This window comes from Leptosomus discolor, chromosome 2 (genome assembly GCF_034619465.1).
Source record: "Leptosomus discolor isolate bLepDis1 chromosome 2, bLepDis1.hap2, whole genome shotgun sequence".
In the NCBI taxonomy this organism is placed as follows: Eukaryota; Metazoa; Chordata; class Aves; order Leptosomiformes; family Leptosomidae; genus Leptosomus; species Leptosomus discolor.
The window spans coordinates 92,369,101-92,384,355 of record NC_141392.1 but is presented as its reverse complement, the minus strand read 5'-3'; the positions used below and the strand labels follow the sequence as shown (position 1 = coordinate 92,384,355).

The following is a 15,255-nucleotide window of genomic DNA, read 5'->3' as shown; positions in this document are numbered from 1 at the left end:
AAGCAGTTTGGCCACCCACTTCCCATGGGGCTTGGCTGAGCTGCTTTTTTCACATTGGGCTCTAGAGCCATTTGAGTGCCCTGCAGCATCTGAGACCTCTTGTGGAGCTGCCAGCTACAGCCCAGGACCCATATACACTGGCACATCTCAAACTGTACTAGCCCACTTAGGAGACAGAGACAAGCCCCCAGTGCTGTTTTGGGTGCCACAGGCATCCTGCTAGGCCTCCAGCTGCTATCACACGAGTGTGTGAGTCTCCTGCAGGTCCTCTGTTGTATTTGCCAGCCCCAGGAAAAGGCCTCAAATATAGCCCAAGATGGTGCTAGATACCCAAGTTTAGGCAACTGGATTGAGCACTTTTACTTGTTATCTGTGGTAGTTTTGCCGACCAAGTCTTCTGCTGGTGCCAAGCTTTGTAGTCTGCTCATGTAAATACCTATTTACTGGGGACCAGAATGAGACTAGCAAATGTGCCTGATGTTGAGCAAAAGACATTTAGATGGCAGTAATTTCCAGTCTCTACCCATCTGCTTTTGGATCTCAGACCCGAACAGAGAGGTAAAGATTGTGTCAGCAGTTCCTGCCTAACTCTGTAAAATACATCATGTGCAGCTTTTACTGCCTAGCCATACAGCTGATGGCTCTCAAAATCTTGAGACACTCTCGCAAATTTTGTGACTTCATTTCAGAAACTTCATTTACACCCCATAATTAGTTAAGCTGAGGTAACCAAAAGTTGTGATTTCCCCTCTTCTTTTCCCAGAAACCTGGCCACGCATTTGAGTATTATTTCCAGAAGTAATAAAATCCTTTTTTTTTTGTTGTTGAAGATTTTTTCTATTTTATGATTTTAATAGAAGAGAACTTCTTGGTATGGCTTTTCTAGAAAATCAGGCTATTTATGTAAATGTCTGAGTGTGGATTTAGGAGTCCAATAAGTTTAGGTACTTATTTCTGAAAATCTCAGCCAAAGGGAGAAGGTGTACTAACCTCCCGGTACACTGCGCTCTAGCTCTGTGGCACAGTGGTCGCAGTGCAATGCTTCACACATAGCACATATTAGCACACTGCATTATATTTAGCAAAATGTGCCCTCCTGCTCCTAAGAGATGACTGAATAAACCTTGATAACAAAGTTGGCCTGGCTCCTTTGGGACTTGTAACTTCCCACTGAGCGACAGAGATCATTAAAATGTTTTAATTATACAATTCCCTTTTGCATAGTGTTATGACAGATAAAATTGCATGTGTGTGTGTCAGCCTTTCCATTATAAACTTCAGGTCCCAAAGCATTAGTCATCCAGAGTAAGTGCTTATGTTGAGATGAAACAATGTGGAACCATTTTGATATTAAACACATATATAACTCAATTAGTTAACAAACACACTCATAGCTTAAAGGTCCTGATGGAATCACAAGCTCCTCCTTGCACCCCTGCAGGAAGAGAAGCTGCTCACACTTACTGGGAACAAACTGTCTCCAGAGATGAGACAAGCTCTAGCAGCAACGAATCTCCCTCTCTCCCTGTTATTCCAAAAAGCATCTCTGAATATCTGAGCATAATGTTATGGTGTCCTGGGTACAGTGTAAAATGTGCCAAAAGGAAAAAAAAATATCCTATTACCATCTTCAGGAGCTGTTGAGACCAGGTGGGGCGGTGCTCCCTGCCTCCCCCCTCTGGACTATCTCCTGTTACTGGGCACAACAATGCCTTATCGCCTGACCCATCGATAACTCGCTCCTGGGCTATCTCCTGTTAATGGCCCATCAAGGAACTGCCTCACGACTCCCCATCCCATGGTGAGATGCTCCGCCCGGGGGGAAGGAGCCAAGCAGTCCATGCCAAATAAAAAACGGAGATTTTGAACACCCTAGCAGCCTTTCTTCCACTGGATTCCCAGAGGAGCTTTTCCCCCCACTGGAGTTCCAGAGGACAAGAGCTACCTACCTACCACTGGACCTTCGGAGGAAGACCAGACTCTTTTACCTGATTGCTGCTTCCACAGAACTACATCCATCGCTTCAGGAGGACTGCAGCCAGCATCTTATCGGACTGCTACTGCCACCCTAACAGGGTGTCAGGTTGTATTTCTGACTCTGTCAGTGTAAACCAGTGGGTTGTTTGGTTTTCCCTGCCTTGTGTTATATATATATATATATATTAGTAAAGAACTGTTATTCCTATTCCCCATATCTTTGCCTGAAGGCCCGTTAATTTCAAAATTATAATAATTTGGAGGGAAGGGGGTTGCACTTTCCATTTCAAGGGAGGCTCCTGCCTTCCTCCACAGACACCTGTCTTTTCAAACCAAGATATATGGTCACATGGATGAGAACGATACCAGGAGATTTGCACAGAAACTCTTAGAGGAATCTTAATTTGGGAGTAAGAACGTTTTGGGCAGATCACACACTTCAGGATCTGCCTGGGCAGTTTTCAAGGTTAAAAGAGAAAACTTCTGTGAAAATTGAAAGACAGCCACCTGTCTACACGTACTTAAAATTTTTGCTGCTGTTTCAGATATTGTTAAAACTGGACAAATAAGGATATGTCTCTTTGGGCCCTGAGAAGTCCTCTACAAAATTTTTAACTCAAAAAAATTAAGAGACAGTTCAAGTTGTTTCTGGATCCTTGTGGCAGCTGAAGCACTTTTGGATCAGCATGTATAAAGTATCTCAATTGAACACCTTACTGGTCTTTTCAAGGAAAACATTTTGCTGCTGCTCCTGGTGAAATCCCAGGGAATTGCATCTCTAGATGAACTTCACAGACAGCCTCAAGAAGAGAGTTGTTCCTCAACACACCTCCAATGGTAAGGAAACCATTTTATTAGACTGACATATCACAGACACTACTCCTCTCTTATTTTACACCTCCATTAGTCAAATCTGTGTTGCCCACAGAGGAATGACGGCACCTATGCTGCAATATGCTTTTAAAGCAAAACCATGACCTTGTTCGTTTCATACTTAGTTTGTAACAGTTCTATTTAGGAAGCCTCAATTTAGGTAACTCTAAACCTCCAAGCCTCCTGTGGTCTTTTCTGTTGTAGCTCCTTCCATATTCCGGTATATGTAAAGCTTAAATATTACCAGCTCTTATGTGATCATCCCTTTGCAATTTATTTCCATGCCCACCAGACAGCATCTTGCCTTTTCTGCAGCCAGCAAAGACCCAACAAGACAAGGGACAGACAGTTTCACCAATGAAAATACCAAAGCTGGTAACATAACAATAAAACAATAAAATACCGGGGAGGGAGAGGAAAGATAATTACCTGCACCGCATAAACTGGACAGAGGAGAGGAAAAATCCTTATATTTCAGAAAGTTCAGATTGGTGGATTGGGAACTCAAAGAAAGAAATACATTAGCAAAGGATAAATTCATCCCTCTTTGGCAGTTTTCTCTAGGACATAGCAGGCTATATGCAATGGGATTTTTGTGAGCTGAGTGACCTGTATACAGATACTGGTATTCTCTGAGGAGTGAAAACCAGGACTGCCTGACTGGGGACTCAGGAGGCACACCCTTCTCTCACATACCTCCCCAGCCCCTGCAAGTGAAATTTGGCTTGTCAGAACATTTATAAATGGGAATCCTGGCCAATTACCTTCTTTTGCAAGGACATGTCTTTTTGAGAAAATAGATACAAGTGTGCTTCAGCTTTGCACATGTTTCGGGGAAGCCTGTGATCAGTCTAATAGAAAACCTGTGAATAATAAGAGCAGCTCCTGCAAAATACTGAGAGAAGACCAAAGCATGTATCACAGACTGTATGCGCTGCCCACTGTGTTTGAAGACTTGACATTTAGGTAAAGTACAGTACAGCCAAGAGATTTTCCTCAGATTCTGTTTTCGGACAAGCCATTGATTTTATAGCAGGACTGAGTACTGAAAAAATAAGTGGAAAGGCTCAGGCAAGTTAGACTAGAGAAGGTGGCGTTGTTATTCAAAGGAACTTCTTTAAAAAAAACATTCGCACAAGCATGCACATGAAAAGATACATTGGTTCTGAATTACTCATCCCCTACATACCTCATTTAGGGTCATGTCAGGTTGATCAGATTGATTCTGTCTTTGAAAGTCTGATTCATTCTAGTAACTACGAAGATCAACCTCCAGCTCTTTGATATGTAACAGAATTGGGAAAGAATGGGAGAGTAAGAAAGGACAGCTTAATACAAAAGATGCCCAAAAAAAGTCATCATAGTTCACAGCAGTGATAGCCAAAGTGAGCAACATTAGAAAAGGGGTATTTTTACTCTGGGATCTGGAAAAAGAAAAAAGTACGGGTAAGATCATACTCTTAGACATCTCTCTGGTGTTTTCTTGTTACTGCTAAGAGTTTCTGAACTCTTCTCACTGTGTCTTTTAGGAAGCAAATGCTGGATATGATGTACTATTAGTCCTCAGACATTTACTGCGGATTTTTTTGTGTGTGACAGGCTAATTGGATCTACACATATATTCAGCAGCCAAGAAAATGTAGCCCAGGGCACAGTTCTAAGAGTAGATGGTTCTGAGCTACCTTCCCAATGGAGAAAGTAAAATGTGGTCTGTACATCTGGAGTCTCAGAAAGGATTGTGTAACTTAGAATAGCAGTACTGAGGATTTAATTTTTGTCTGCTTCATCTGTCTGATTATTGTTTGAATAGTCGTTTCTCTTACAGTAGCATGGACAAATTTTTTTCATTCTGCCAAAGCTGGCACACAGCTAAGCTTTCTTTGTTAACTTAAAACCATGAAAGTTTAAAAGCTTAAATAATGAAAAATAGGATGTCAAGGGAAGTGGAAGAGATGGAGTATTCATTGCCTGTCTATCAGAAAATGTCCCCCGTATTTTTGGGGTGGCATTTAGAACAATCCGGCTCAGTGGAAGTCAGGACAGCTGACTTCCCATGTCCTCAGTGCCAGGAGGCCTTCTCAGCCTTTAAAGCAAAACATGAAAAAATTATAGCTACCATTTCTAATAACAGTAACTGAAAAATAAATTTTTCATGAACCTGAAATAGAAAAAATAAAGTTTAAATGAAATCTCTTTTGGGGAAAAGATAGCATGTGTATTGCCTAAACACAAATCAAAATTAGGACTGCATTAAGGTAGCAATACTGTATGTCAGTATAATACCTAACTCCAGAAAATAGTGTTAAGGATGGTAATTAAGCATCAAGGTAATAGAATCAGAGAAGAAAAGCACACAATTGGAGCGTGCTAACTGCTAACAGTCCATGAATTCATATTACTGACCATTTTATTTTTAAAAATGTATCATTTTTTTCACATTAGCAAGGAGTAATAGATGTTGCTTGTTTTGTTTTCTTCTACTCATAATATACCCATAGGGAGATTGAGAGTAAGATCTTCAGATACTTCCAAACACTTTCTGTTAATTTTAGCCCTAGAGAAGACGCATAGCTCTCTTTTTGCATTTTCCTAGAGAAAGACAGTCGAGGCAATATTGGCACCTCGCTTACACCTTCTGGCAGCTTGTGACGTGGACATGCCTGCAACAAATGACACCTACGGACCGAACATTAGATGGGGAATTTCCCTGTTAGCTTTGTAGTGCGGTGCCAGAAAATGGTGCTGAGCAGCTGACCACAGGCCTTGTCCAGGTTCACCCTCCTGCCACTGCCGCAGCACCAGACAAACCCCAGAGGTGCTGGCAGTCCCACGGCTTGCGCACGCCGGGCGGCAGCACTGCACGGCCTTGGCAATGCCAACCATCCCCCCCGCCTGCCTCCAACTGCAGACTCCAGGGGCACGTTTTGGGGTTCCCAGAGCCACCTCTACCAGAACGGGTTTTTTTTGTCATGTTATGCATCTAAACAAAATTTCAAGGCTCAGTCTATAAATATGCATCTCTTTGTAGCAGGAAGATCCTTCTCCTAGCTTGCCCATACCCCACGTGCCCACCCAGCAGGGCTGCTGCCCGCAGCACAGTTCACAAGCTGCCGCCATTCCTGACACAGCAGACTCCAAGATGCGGTTGATTGCAAGAAGAAACGCACGTTTACTGCCTAGCCCATCACAGGATTTTTGTCATTTAGACTACTTTTTGTAATTTAGACTATTTAAACAATTGTCCCTCTTTCAATATTCTTCATAATTCCTGTGGGTGGGAAAGGATATGGGCTTTTTAAAGATTTTGATCTCTCCTTATGCTGCCTTCCGGATGCCCACCACTTGGTCCACATCTTGGTAGTAACCCTAGGCACATGGTAGCAGCAGAAGTCTTACCAGTGTCTCAGAGGGCAGACCAATTCCTTCACTGTGCTGTGAGGTTTCTCTTCCTTGTAGGCATCAATGTTCATCACAAAATAAGCTGCACCCCATTTCCCAAACTTTGTTCTGAGACATCCATCCAGGCACTTCTTACTTTTTCAGTCATGCAGTTGGCAAAACCCACCCATGCAAAGAGACTACCATGGAGGGGTATTCCCCCACTCTCCTTTTTTTAAGATTTTTGGTTCTGCTAGAGAGCTCTGGGTACACTGGCCCTTCTCTTCCAGTTTGTCTCAAGTTTAACAAGCATACTCTGGTTCTCCAGTACAGCAATGAAAAATTCTAAACAAACTTAATCCACAAGAGGCTTAAAATAGTACTGTAGTGGGAAGCTAGATTTTTGTGCTCATTTTCACATTCCGGAAAACCCACTGTGTCCTTGAGAAGAGAAACAAAAGGATTATTTTGATGGATTTTTTTTTTTTTTCTTTTTTAGAATCTGTTTGTTAGAGTCAACACCAGACTTTCAGCATCGTAACCCACAAGCAGCAACTTGACAGGAAGGCTACAAAGGCACAAATTCTATCAGGAACATAAAACCTAACTAGGGATGCACACCTACCACGGGTTCCCAGAGATGTTCTTCCCCAGTAACTGCAATAGCCAAGCTGGTATGAGGCATCAGGGTAGCTTACAAGTGATTCTCATACTCACCAATTTAAAAGATGCTTTCTAGAAGCAGTTTTCATGGAGCAGGCATTTTCACTGAAAGCACTGGCTACTTCAGATATAAGGCTTGTTACCAAGTACATGATAGAAGCTAACAGTTATTACTGAGTATCCCTGCCCAATTCTAAACCACAATCAAATTCTTCTACTCCCCAGACAATGATGGATCTCCAGTTACATTCATGGTTGTCAGTGTCATAGCAGGCTGATAAACACCACCGAAAGAGGAGCACTTCAGAAAGGATCATCAGCCATTTGTTGCACCTCTACACACGCAGAGAGCTGTCAGACAGCTCTGCTGGTGAAACAGAGGTGAGCAGTCCTCAACCACGCTATTGCTAAGGCACATAACCTAGCTTAAGGCACATAGTTCAAATTGCTGCCAGAAAGTTTGGAGTGACCCAGTAGAAATGACACTGGAGAAGAGCTGACAGTTCCCCAGAAACCAGTGTTGACTGAGCTTTAGAACCAGCAGCTACCAACAACCTGACACAAAGGAGAGGCAGCAACCTAAAATGCAGCCATACCTACAGCTTTTGCCTCATTTTCTGTGAGAGGTCTTAACATAAGGCATTGGAAGTTACCTGCTTTCCCCTTCAAGTCTGTAAAATCCACGGTCGTCTAGGTGGAACCAGTCAAGTGCAATTGTGCCTTCCTTTAGAGCCGTGTTCCAGGAATGCTAACAACCACTCTTTGAACACGTGTATTCCTGTGTCCCAGAAAAGGAAAGACACTCCTTGGAGAAAAGGCAGTGAAACCCTGGAGCAGGTTGCACAGAGGATGTAGAATCTCCGTCCTTGGAGATACTCCCCATGTGACTGTTCAAGGCCCTGGGTAACCCAACTCGGCTCTGAAGAAGCACCGCTCTAAGCAGAAGATTGGATCAATTGACCTTTAGAGGTCCCTCCCAATCCAAATTATGTGACAGTTTCAAACCTAATCCACTTAACTTGGTGGGTACTTACGAACTAGATCTGCTGCTACCCTGCAGACATGGGGCAGTCCTATCCTCAAACTAGAGAAGAGTACGATTCGTAGACAGAAGGCAGCCTCTCTGAGCATTCGGCCTACCCTCGAAGTCACAGAGAGCACTACAGAAATTCTTCCAAAAGAGCATTCAAAACTGACAAAAACTATCAATAAGAATTTGAAGCTGTTATAAGTATTGCCTTCAGTATCTTCAGTATTTCTGGCTTAACAGGGTTCAGTTCAGCCTAGATCAAGTTAGCAGTCAACTGCCAGAGTACCTGTTTAATTAACAGTCACTGTAAACCTTTTCGATCACTCGAGAAATGCTAGCACTGTACAGTTAGTCTAGTACAGTTAGTACTAACGCTTATTGTGCCCCTCCTCCACTTTACTATTTGTTGTATTCTCTAATAAACTTTTTTTTCTTATTTTATCCTTAAGAACTGATTGCTTTATTTACCCTAATGACTAACAACAAGCTGGCTTTAGCCACCTGAAACATGAGGGAATGCTGGAAGATTACCAAGTCTTAATCATGATTAACATGGCCATGTTGATTTCGTGGGCAGCAAGATAAATACATATTCACTTGCTATTCATATTTGCATGCTTTGAAATCTTCATTCTTTTCAGGAAATATGGTATTCCATTAGGCTGTAGCACAGAAAAGCCACTGGGAAAAAAAAAAATCTATTAGATGAAGGTGCCGAGTTCAACTGAGACTACTCCTACACTCCTGAAACTGCAGAGAACAGTGTTATCACCTCTACATAGTAAAAACTGTCACCTCTGGATGGTGATCAGGAATCAGATTCCTCTATTTCTAGATGTATTACAGTCAACTTCCAGCAGCTGATACAAAATAATCATCAAGTCCTCAACGTTCAGTTCCGCACAGGTTTAATCCAAATAATTTATTCTAAGATTAATTTGCTTCACTAAAGCAAGAGGAAATTCCTATAATAAAGACAAGATATCACTTTCTCATAGGGATTCAGGACATTCAACTTGCCTCTGAAGTACTAACATAAACCACATACAAAGGAAAGAAGCTCACAATTCAAAGATCTGCATATTGATCAACTCCATGGACATTGACTGGAAGCAAAAAGCACTCTAATGTAGACCACGTGATACACCCCAGACCACCGCAACACAACGTAAAAACTGCTTTATTAGGTGCAGTTAACATGTTACAACTAAATTATGATTCCAAGCATTAAGCCAGCTGCTTACAATAAGTATAAGCTGCCATCATGGTCACATGGAATTGGACGAAGAGATGCTAGTCACTGAGGCATCCTGAACTGGAATCATTTCTGCTTCTTGGGCATTGAAGCAACAAACAGCTCGTAAACAACATAGGCTGTTCCTGAATTAAGAGACAGAAAAGTTATTTTCAGAACGGTAAACGGAATTCCTTTCAAGTCAGCTTTCCCTCCCCAGTTTCCTCCAAAATAAATACTGACAATAAGCACCTGCAATGCAGACACAACACATTTCCATAGCCACATCTCAATGATTTTTTTTTTTTGCAATTCATCTTTTAAAGAAAACAAAAAAAATCCTTAAATACCTCTCCATAGACTAAATAAAAATAAAGAAACAGGAAGTGAGGGCGGGGAAGGAGGGAGAGGCATGTCTGTGGCAGCTACCGAGGATGATGAAGGAATGGTTAATCATTCTTAAAGTAACTGAACTGAAAATCCATTACGGTTAGAGGCTATTACAAAACTACATAGCAAGCAACACAAGAGTTAAATATATACAGTGTCACAAAGCTTGCCTACATTCTGCTACTTTTCAAAGCATGTGAAAATTTAGCACGTGAAATATCACTTTGCACTAAAAGCAGCCAGGCTAGTGAGAAAACTGGTATATCTATGTGCTATAAATACATTTTACTCCTTTTCAGAATAAGCTTTCCAAGTAGGGCTGGTTTTCTCTAACATCACACATTAATTCTGAAGGGGTATTTTAGCCCATAGTACTGTTAGTCAGGGGTGAAAAAGCCATCTGAAAAGCTAAACTTGAGAAAGCACAAATAAATATATAGTACCTCCAAATGGTTCCCCCCCCCCCACATGCATTTTGCATGTTCTAAAGAAGAGACTGAAGGAATTGTGAAACTCATTCACCAGTCATGTTGGAGATTGTACCAAAGAAAAAGTATTTTAATATTAGCACATTGGAAATTGTACCAAGGCATAAATATTTTAGTATTAGGCTTACCAAAAACCGTAAGACCCATGGTGACTCTATACAATAGAGCATCCATTATACCACCTTTAAGATGCACTGGGATGCCATTATCCTCCTAATGGAAACAAGGGAGAAAAAATAACTATTTAAATACAGTTCTTGCAATATCGTAATTGCAACACATTGCAATATAACTAGAATTGCCCAGAACAAGAATTACTTTCCCAAATTATCTTCCCAACTCCCAAAAGACATCAAATTTTAGATTCCACTTTGTCTTCCAAGCTTTCACTCTGGTCTCAGGAGATCACTCACCACTGAAGCACAGTAAATGGTGTGCACAGTCATTTCTAAAGCAGCGACTGGCAGGTGCGTAAACACTTCCGACACCAGCTGCCAACCCCCTCGGGTGCACAGGATATGAATACCATCCCTAGAAACCTCCCATCCATCTCTCCAGCATAGTCAACCCCTGCTTCAGGGAGTGACAAGGGGAGGAGCCTCTACTCTCACCTGGTATCATACAGGAAATTGTTCTGCTCCACCTGACGTAGAACCCCTAGACACCGGATCCACATGATCTTTACCCTTGTCAGCAAGTTCACGCTGCTCTGGAATTCAAGCCAACCTCCAGTGCTGGTGACCTGCAACCCAGCCCAGCTTAATTTGCTGCCCCACAAGAAAGGAATGGGAGGAGGAAGAGAGACGCCAGCAGAAACAGAACCTCTGATCTCACCAACATCTCACTTCCCCATGGCTCGCAATGAACGCTGTGCTCCTGAGGCAGTGCCCCAGCAAAACTGGCTTTCTCTTTCAGGGGAAAGGAAAGCAACAAGACACAAAAACTATTAAACTGGGGCTTCCAACATACTTTCTCCCTTTCACACCGCTGAAGTCCAGACTCATCTATCCTCAGTACAAAGCTACTGCTACAGACTATGGCACACAGTTGGGAGTATGCTCCTGAGTACCCTTGTACTGCTTTACAATTTGAAGAACCACTAGCTCCCACGCTCTCCCTATCAATCAGGAAGAGAGTAATTTAAAAAAAAATTCTGAAGATCCAGTAACTTTCTAGGAGTGAATCCAGTCCCTTAAGACCTTTACTGTTTTCATAACAGAGAAGTACAATAATATCACATCCCCATTATGAATTATGGGGCTCATCTATGAGCTATGGTTATGGCTGTAAGGTTTAACTTTTCACTGTACTTCTGTCCTCTCACTTGCTGGTATTCTCTATTTGTTCTTAGGACACACTCCACCATCTCACCTCATTTCAAAGTTCTTTATCTTTGTACTGTACCTACTACTCATAAGAAACTTGGGTACAAATCATTTCCCGGAATAAAAAACCCTAAAGAGTCAGCTAGTCAAGTATGCATGTACAAACACTTTTAATCTCTGTAGAAAATAACTGCTGATTTCAAACACTGTAGTCATAAAACTGATTTCAACAGCTCACCTCAGATGTAAAGAGGATTTTCACCAGTCCTTCAGAAACAAAGCATATGCAATTATGATCTACTAAATCCTTGTTATTCTACTAACATTATTCAGTGCTCACTCAATACCTGAAAAAGCTTCTGCTTCTCAGCAACTCTATTTTCAAACTGCCTGCGTGAAGCAGTGCTTATGGTCCTCTGGGAAACCTGGCGAAAACCCTGAAATAAAAGATAATCAGTGTTTTAAAAACAGTGAAATTTTTCAGCTATATCCACACTGGGTAGAAATAGTTTCTTTTAAAAGTAAGATAGAAGTGGAAGGGAGAGAAAGAAAGTCTTTAAAACAAACAAACAAAACTTCACCAAAACCCACTGGTTTTGAATACAGTTAGTCTTTCACCAGACTATATAAAGCACTGATTGACTGGTTACCTAAAAAGGAAAAAAATCAGGAAAATTACTTCCAGTAACATATGACAGATTTACGGATCTGCAGCATAACCTTCATAATCAGCATCCTTTCGGGGGAAATCTCAACCTCTGCCCCCTAGATCTCGGTCATGGGCACCATTTACTGTGTCTGACACTAGCGATGGGGACAGTAATATTTAAGGCAAACACGTTTGTGCAGACAAGGAACTTGTGTCACAGCTGCAGTTCACTTGCTAGCCACCAGCACAGGAGCCAACCTTCACAGAGCTGAAGAAGGCACCCCCCACGCACACACGGAGTTTAAAGACACCCTGCTGTGCCCTGAGCTAAAATCTGTTTCCACAGTCAGATCACATAGGTGCTCGTTAGCACAGGTCAGGCCCCCAAAAAACAGTGATCTGCAATTCTTCCGATGGCTCAAAGTCTGCCATCGAGTCTCGAAGCTAAGAGCCAGCTGTAACATTGGTAACACCGACCCTCCCCCGCAGAATTACCTCCACCAAAAACGCTGCTGCGGGGCAAACAACCAGACGATGCTGGCTGCAACGACACACCTCCTCCCCTCACCCACCCCGCACAAACACACTATAAAACTTCCCTCCTTAGAGACGGACTAAGCGCACCCCAGGCCCCCTGACCCAGCTCCCACCCCTTCAAGTACCTAAAGCTCAGCACTAGGTGGAGCGAGCGGGATGACATGTAACACTTTCCCCCCCCCACCGCCGCCACGCTCCGCACCGCCTTCGGTAGCACCCGGCATCGGCGCGGCCAGCGGGGAGGTCACCAGCCGGCCATCCCCGACAGCCCGCGGGGGAGCCCCGACAGCCCGCGGGGGAGCCCCGACAGCCCGCGGGGGAGCCCCCACCGTCCCGGAAGCGGCCGCCCCGCGGCGGGCTGACACAGCGGTACCCGCGGCGATAGCGGGCTGCTCTCTCCAGCCCAGCCCAGCCCGGCCCGGCCCGGCCCGGCGGCCTCACCAGCAGGTTCCGCAACATCTCGGCTCTTGGTCCCGTCACCTCCCGCCGGCAACAAGGGCAGCGGAAGCGGAAGCAGCTCCCCGGCCCCCACCGACGGTACCACAGAGGCAGCGCCGCCGCAGAGCTTAATAGCGCCGCCCCGCCAGCCGCATCAGTCCTCCCGGCGGGACGGGCCCGGGGGAAGATGGCGGCGGCGGCGGGCGCGGCCGCTGCGCAGTGGCTTGGGTCGGTGAGGAAGGTTGTGCCCCGCCTGACGCTCCCACGAGCTTTCCCCAGTGAAACCCCGGCGGCGGGAGGCGCCGCAGCGCAGAGGGTCCCCGCCCCCAGGGGGCAGCTGCCCCAGCAGCCGTGTCCGGGGCGGTGAGAGGGGCCAGCCCAGGCGCGGAGCCCGCAGCCCCTGTTGGGTCCGATGGGACCTTTGTCCGGCTTCGGGGCGCGGGAGATGGGCGCCCCCAACGCCGCGAGTGGGACAGGGAGGGCGGGAAGGAGCGGGGCCGTCGCCAGGAGGAAGTGCAGGGCGGTAAACAGGGCCGCGAGGCCCGGGCTCAAACAGGGGGTGTTTCTGCGCGCCGTACAGCCCAAAACGGGGAGCTTGGTTGCCGCAGGATCCTTGGCTGCCGGCCGCGTCCCTGCCTTCAAAGGGCACTTCGGCAAAGCCTCGAAAGAAACATCCCTCAGAGCTGCTACGTACAGATTTTAAAGCCGCCCTTCATTAAAAAATTTCAGACCTACGGCAGGCTGAAAACATGTCACCAGAGAGTGCCGCCGTGGGCTGCTTCTGATCGTACGGCCTCCCTCGACATCCCTTCTGGCTGTCGCTGGAGGCACCAAGCTGGGCAGAGCCTGGGTCTGACCCAGCCCAGCGGGTCCTACACCCTTGGGATAGATGTGGCATCCCTTGTTGAGCCACTACACACAGGAAAAACAAAACTAAAACACGTACCGCTGCCACTGCCTGAAACTCCGTTAGCAGCAGGGGTACCGAGTACTCACCCTGTGAAAAAAGAAAACCCAACTTCAGTTTCACATTTCGCAGTATACAATTACAGTGAAGTAATGCCAGACTTGTACGAAATGCAAGCCTATTTGATTCCAAAGGAATAATCTATTTGCCCTTCAAGAAAGTGCTCTGAGAAGCCTGTGGTTTTTCTGCATTGCAGATAGATCTAGTCCCGTAATTGCATCTTGTCGTGTGTCAACGTTACGCTAAAATACAATGCTGTCAGGAACAGTATTTCCTGGCTTTGCTGCAGCTGCAGTGCACTCAGGTTTTGGCATTGCGCTGCTTTTGCACTAGTGCCAAACCTTGTGATGAATAATGTGTGTCAAACACAGCAAATTAGTGCTCGGTCTAGTATGGAAATAACAAGGGTCGTATCTCACAGCACAGCACTTCTCAGTCTGATGAGCTGCCCCAGAAACTGAAAACTAAGGATGAAGAAGTATTTCTAGGTATAAGTCTTAGCTAAGTAGAATATTAAAAATACTATTTAGAATGCATAGTCATGGAGAAATATGATGTGCTTTAACAAAGGAGGAAATCGGATGCATTATTTAACAAATAGTTTTCAAACACTCAAGCAGTGCTATTACAGAATAACAGAATACATTACTACTACTGCAAGATAGATTTCCATTCATTCATCTTGCACTCTTTCATCTTATGCGTGCATGTAATGTTTCTATTCTGATTTTTATATGCTCAGTTGTATTTAGATAGCGGTAAAAGGATCGTAATCCCCAGAGAAACTATTATTGCTTAATTTCTGCTGCGTGGACCCTTTCGCAATATGTCCGAATCTAAGCTTTAGTGCTATTGTCTTTCAAAACACACTTTACAACAGAAAGGCCATACTTAAAGCTTGGCATGTGGGTTACGTACTCAAAGCTACAAAATGACTGCTCAGGGAAAGCACAGCTGGTGTCTTCAGTGTTGACTGATTCATGAAGAAATGAAAACTTGAGGGAAAGTGAGGTGGCAACTTGCCACCTCAGGGTGAGGGTATTTCACTAGAAGCGAACTTGGACTACTTTTTCCTAACTGGATGGAGTAACTTTGACATGTATTGTATTGAAGAATAATAAAACTGTTAGTCAAAACTCATTGTTAAGCAGTTTTGTTTAAGCCAGAAAGAAAACAGGGCTGTTAAAACATTTTTTTGTGGTGAATACTTATTAACATATAGATTACCTCTTAAACCAGTAAGAGAAGGGTATGCAAACCCTGCTAAGGAGATCATACAAACACCTGAGTTAACATTCGACCCAAC

General features: G+C 44.2%; 1 protein-coding gene across 1 annotated transcript; it reads right to left on the bottom strand.

The window, feature by feature from the left end:
* Nucleotides 1-9,085: 9,085 nt before the first annotated feature.
* Nucleotides 9,086-13,062, bottom strand: COX7A2 (cytochrome c oxidase subunit 7A2). Its single transcript, XM_086461461.1, has 4 exons — nucleotides 12,986-13,062; nucleotides 11,706-11,795; nucleotides 10,162-10,246; nucleotides 9,086-9,301 (listed from the first exon to the last, which is right to left on the bottom strand). The coding sequence occupies exons 1-4, from the start codon at nucleotides 13,001-13,003 to the stop codon at nucleotides 9,243-9,245; spliced, it is 252 nt and encodes an 83-aa protein (XP_086317587.1). The 5' UTR covers nucleotides 13,004-13,062; the 3' UTR covers nucleotides 9,086-9,242.
* Between the last annotated feature and the right edge of the window lie 2,193 nt (nucleotides 13,063-15,255).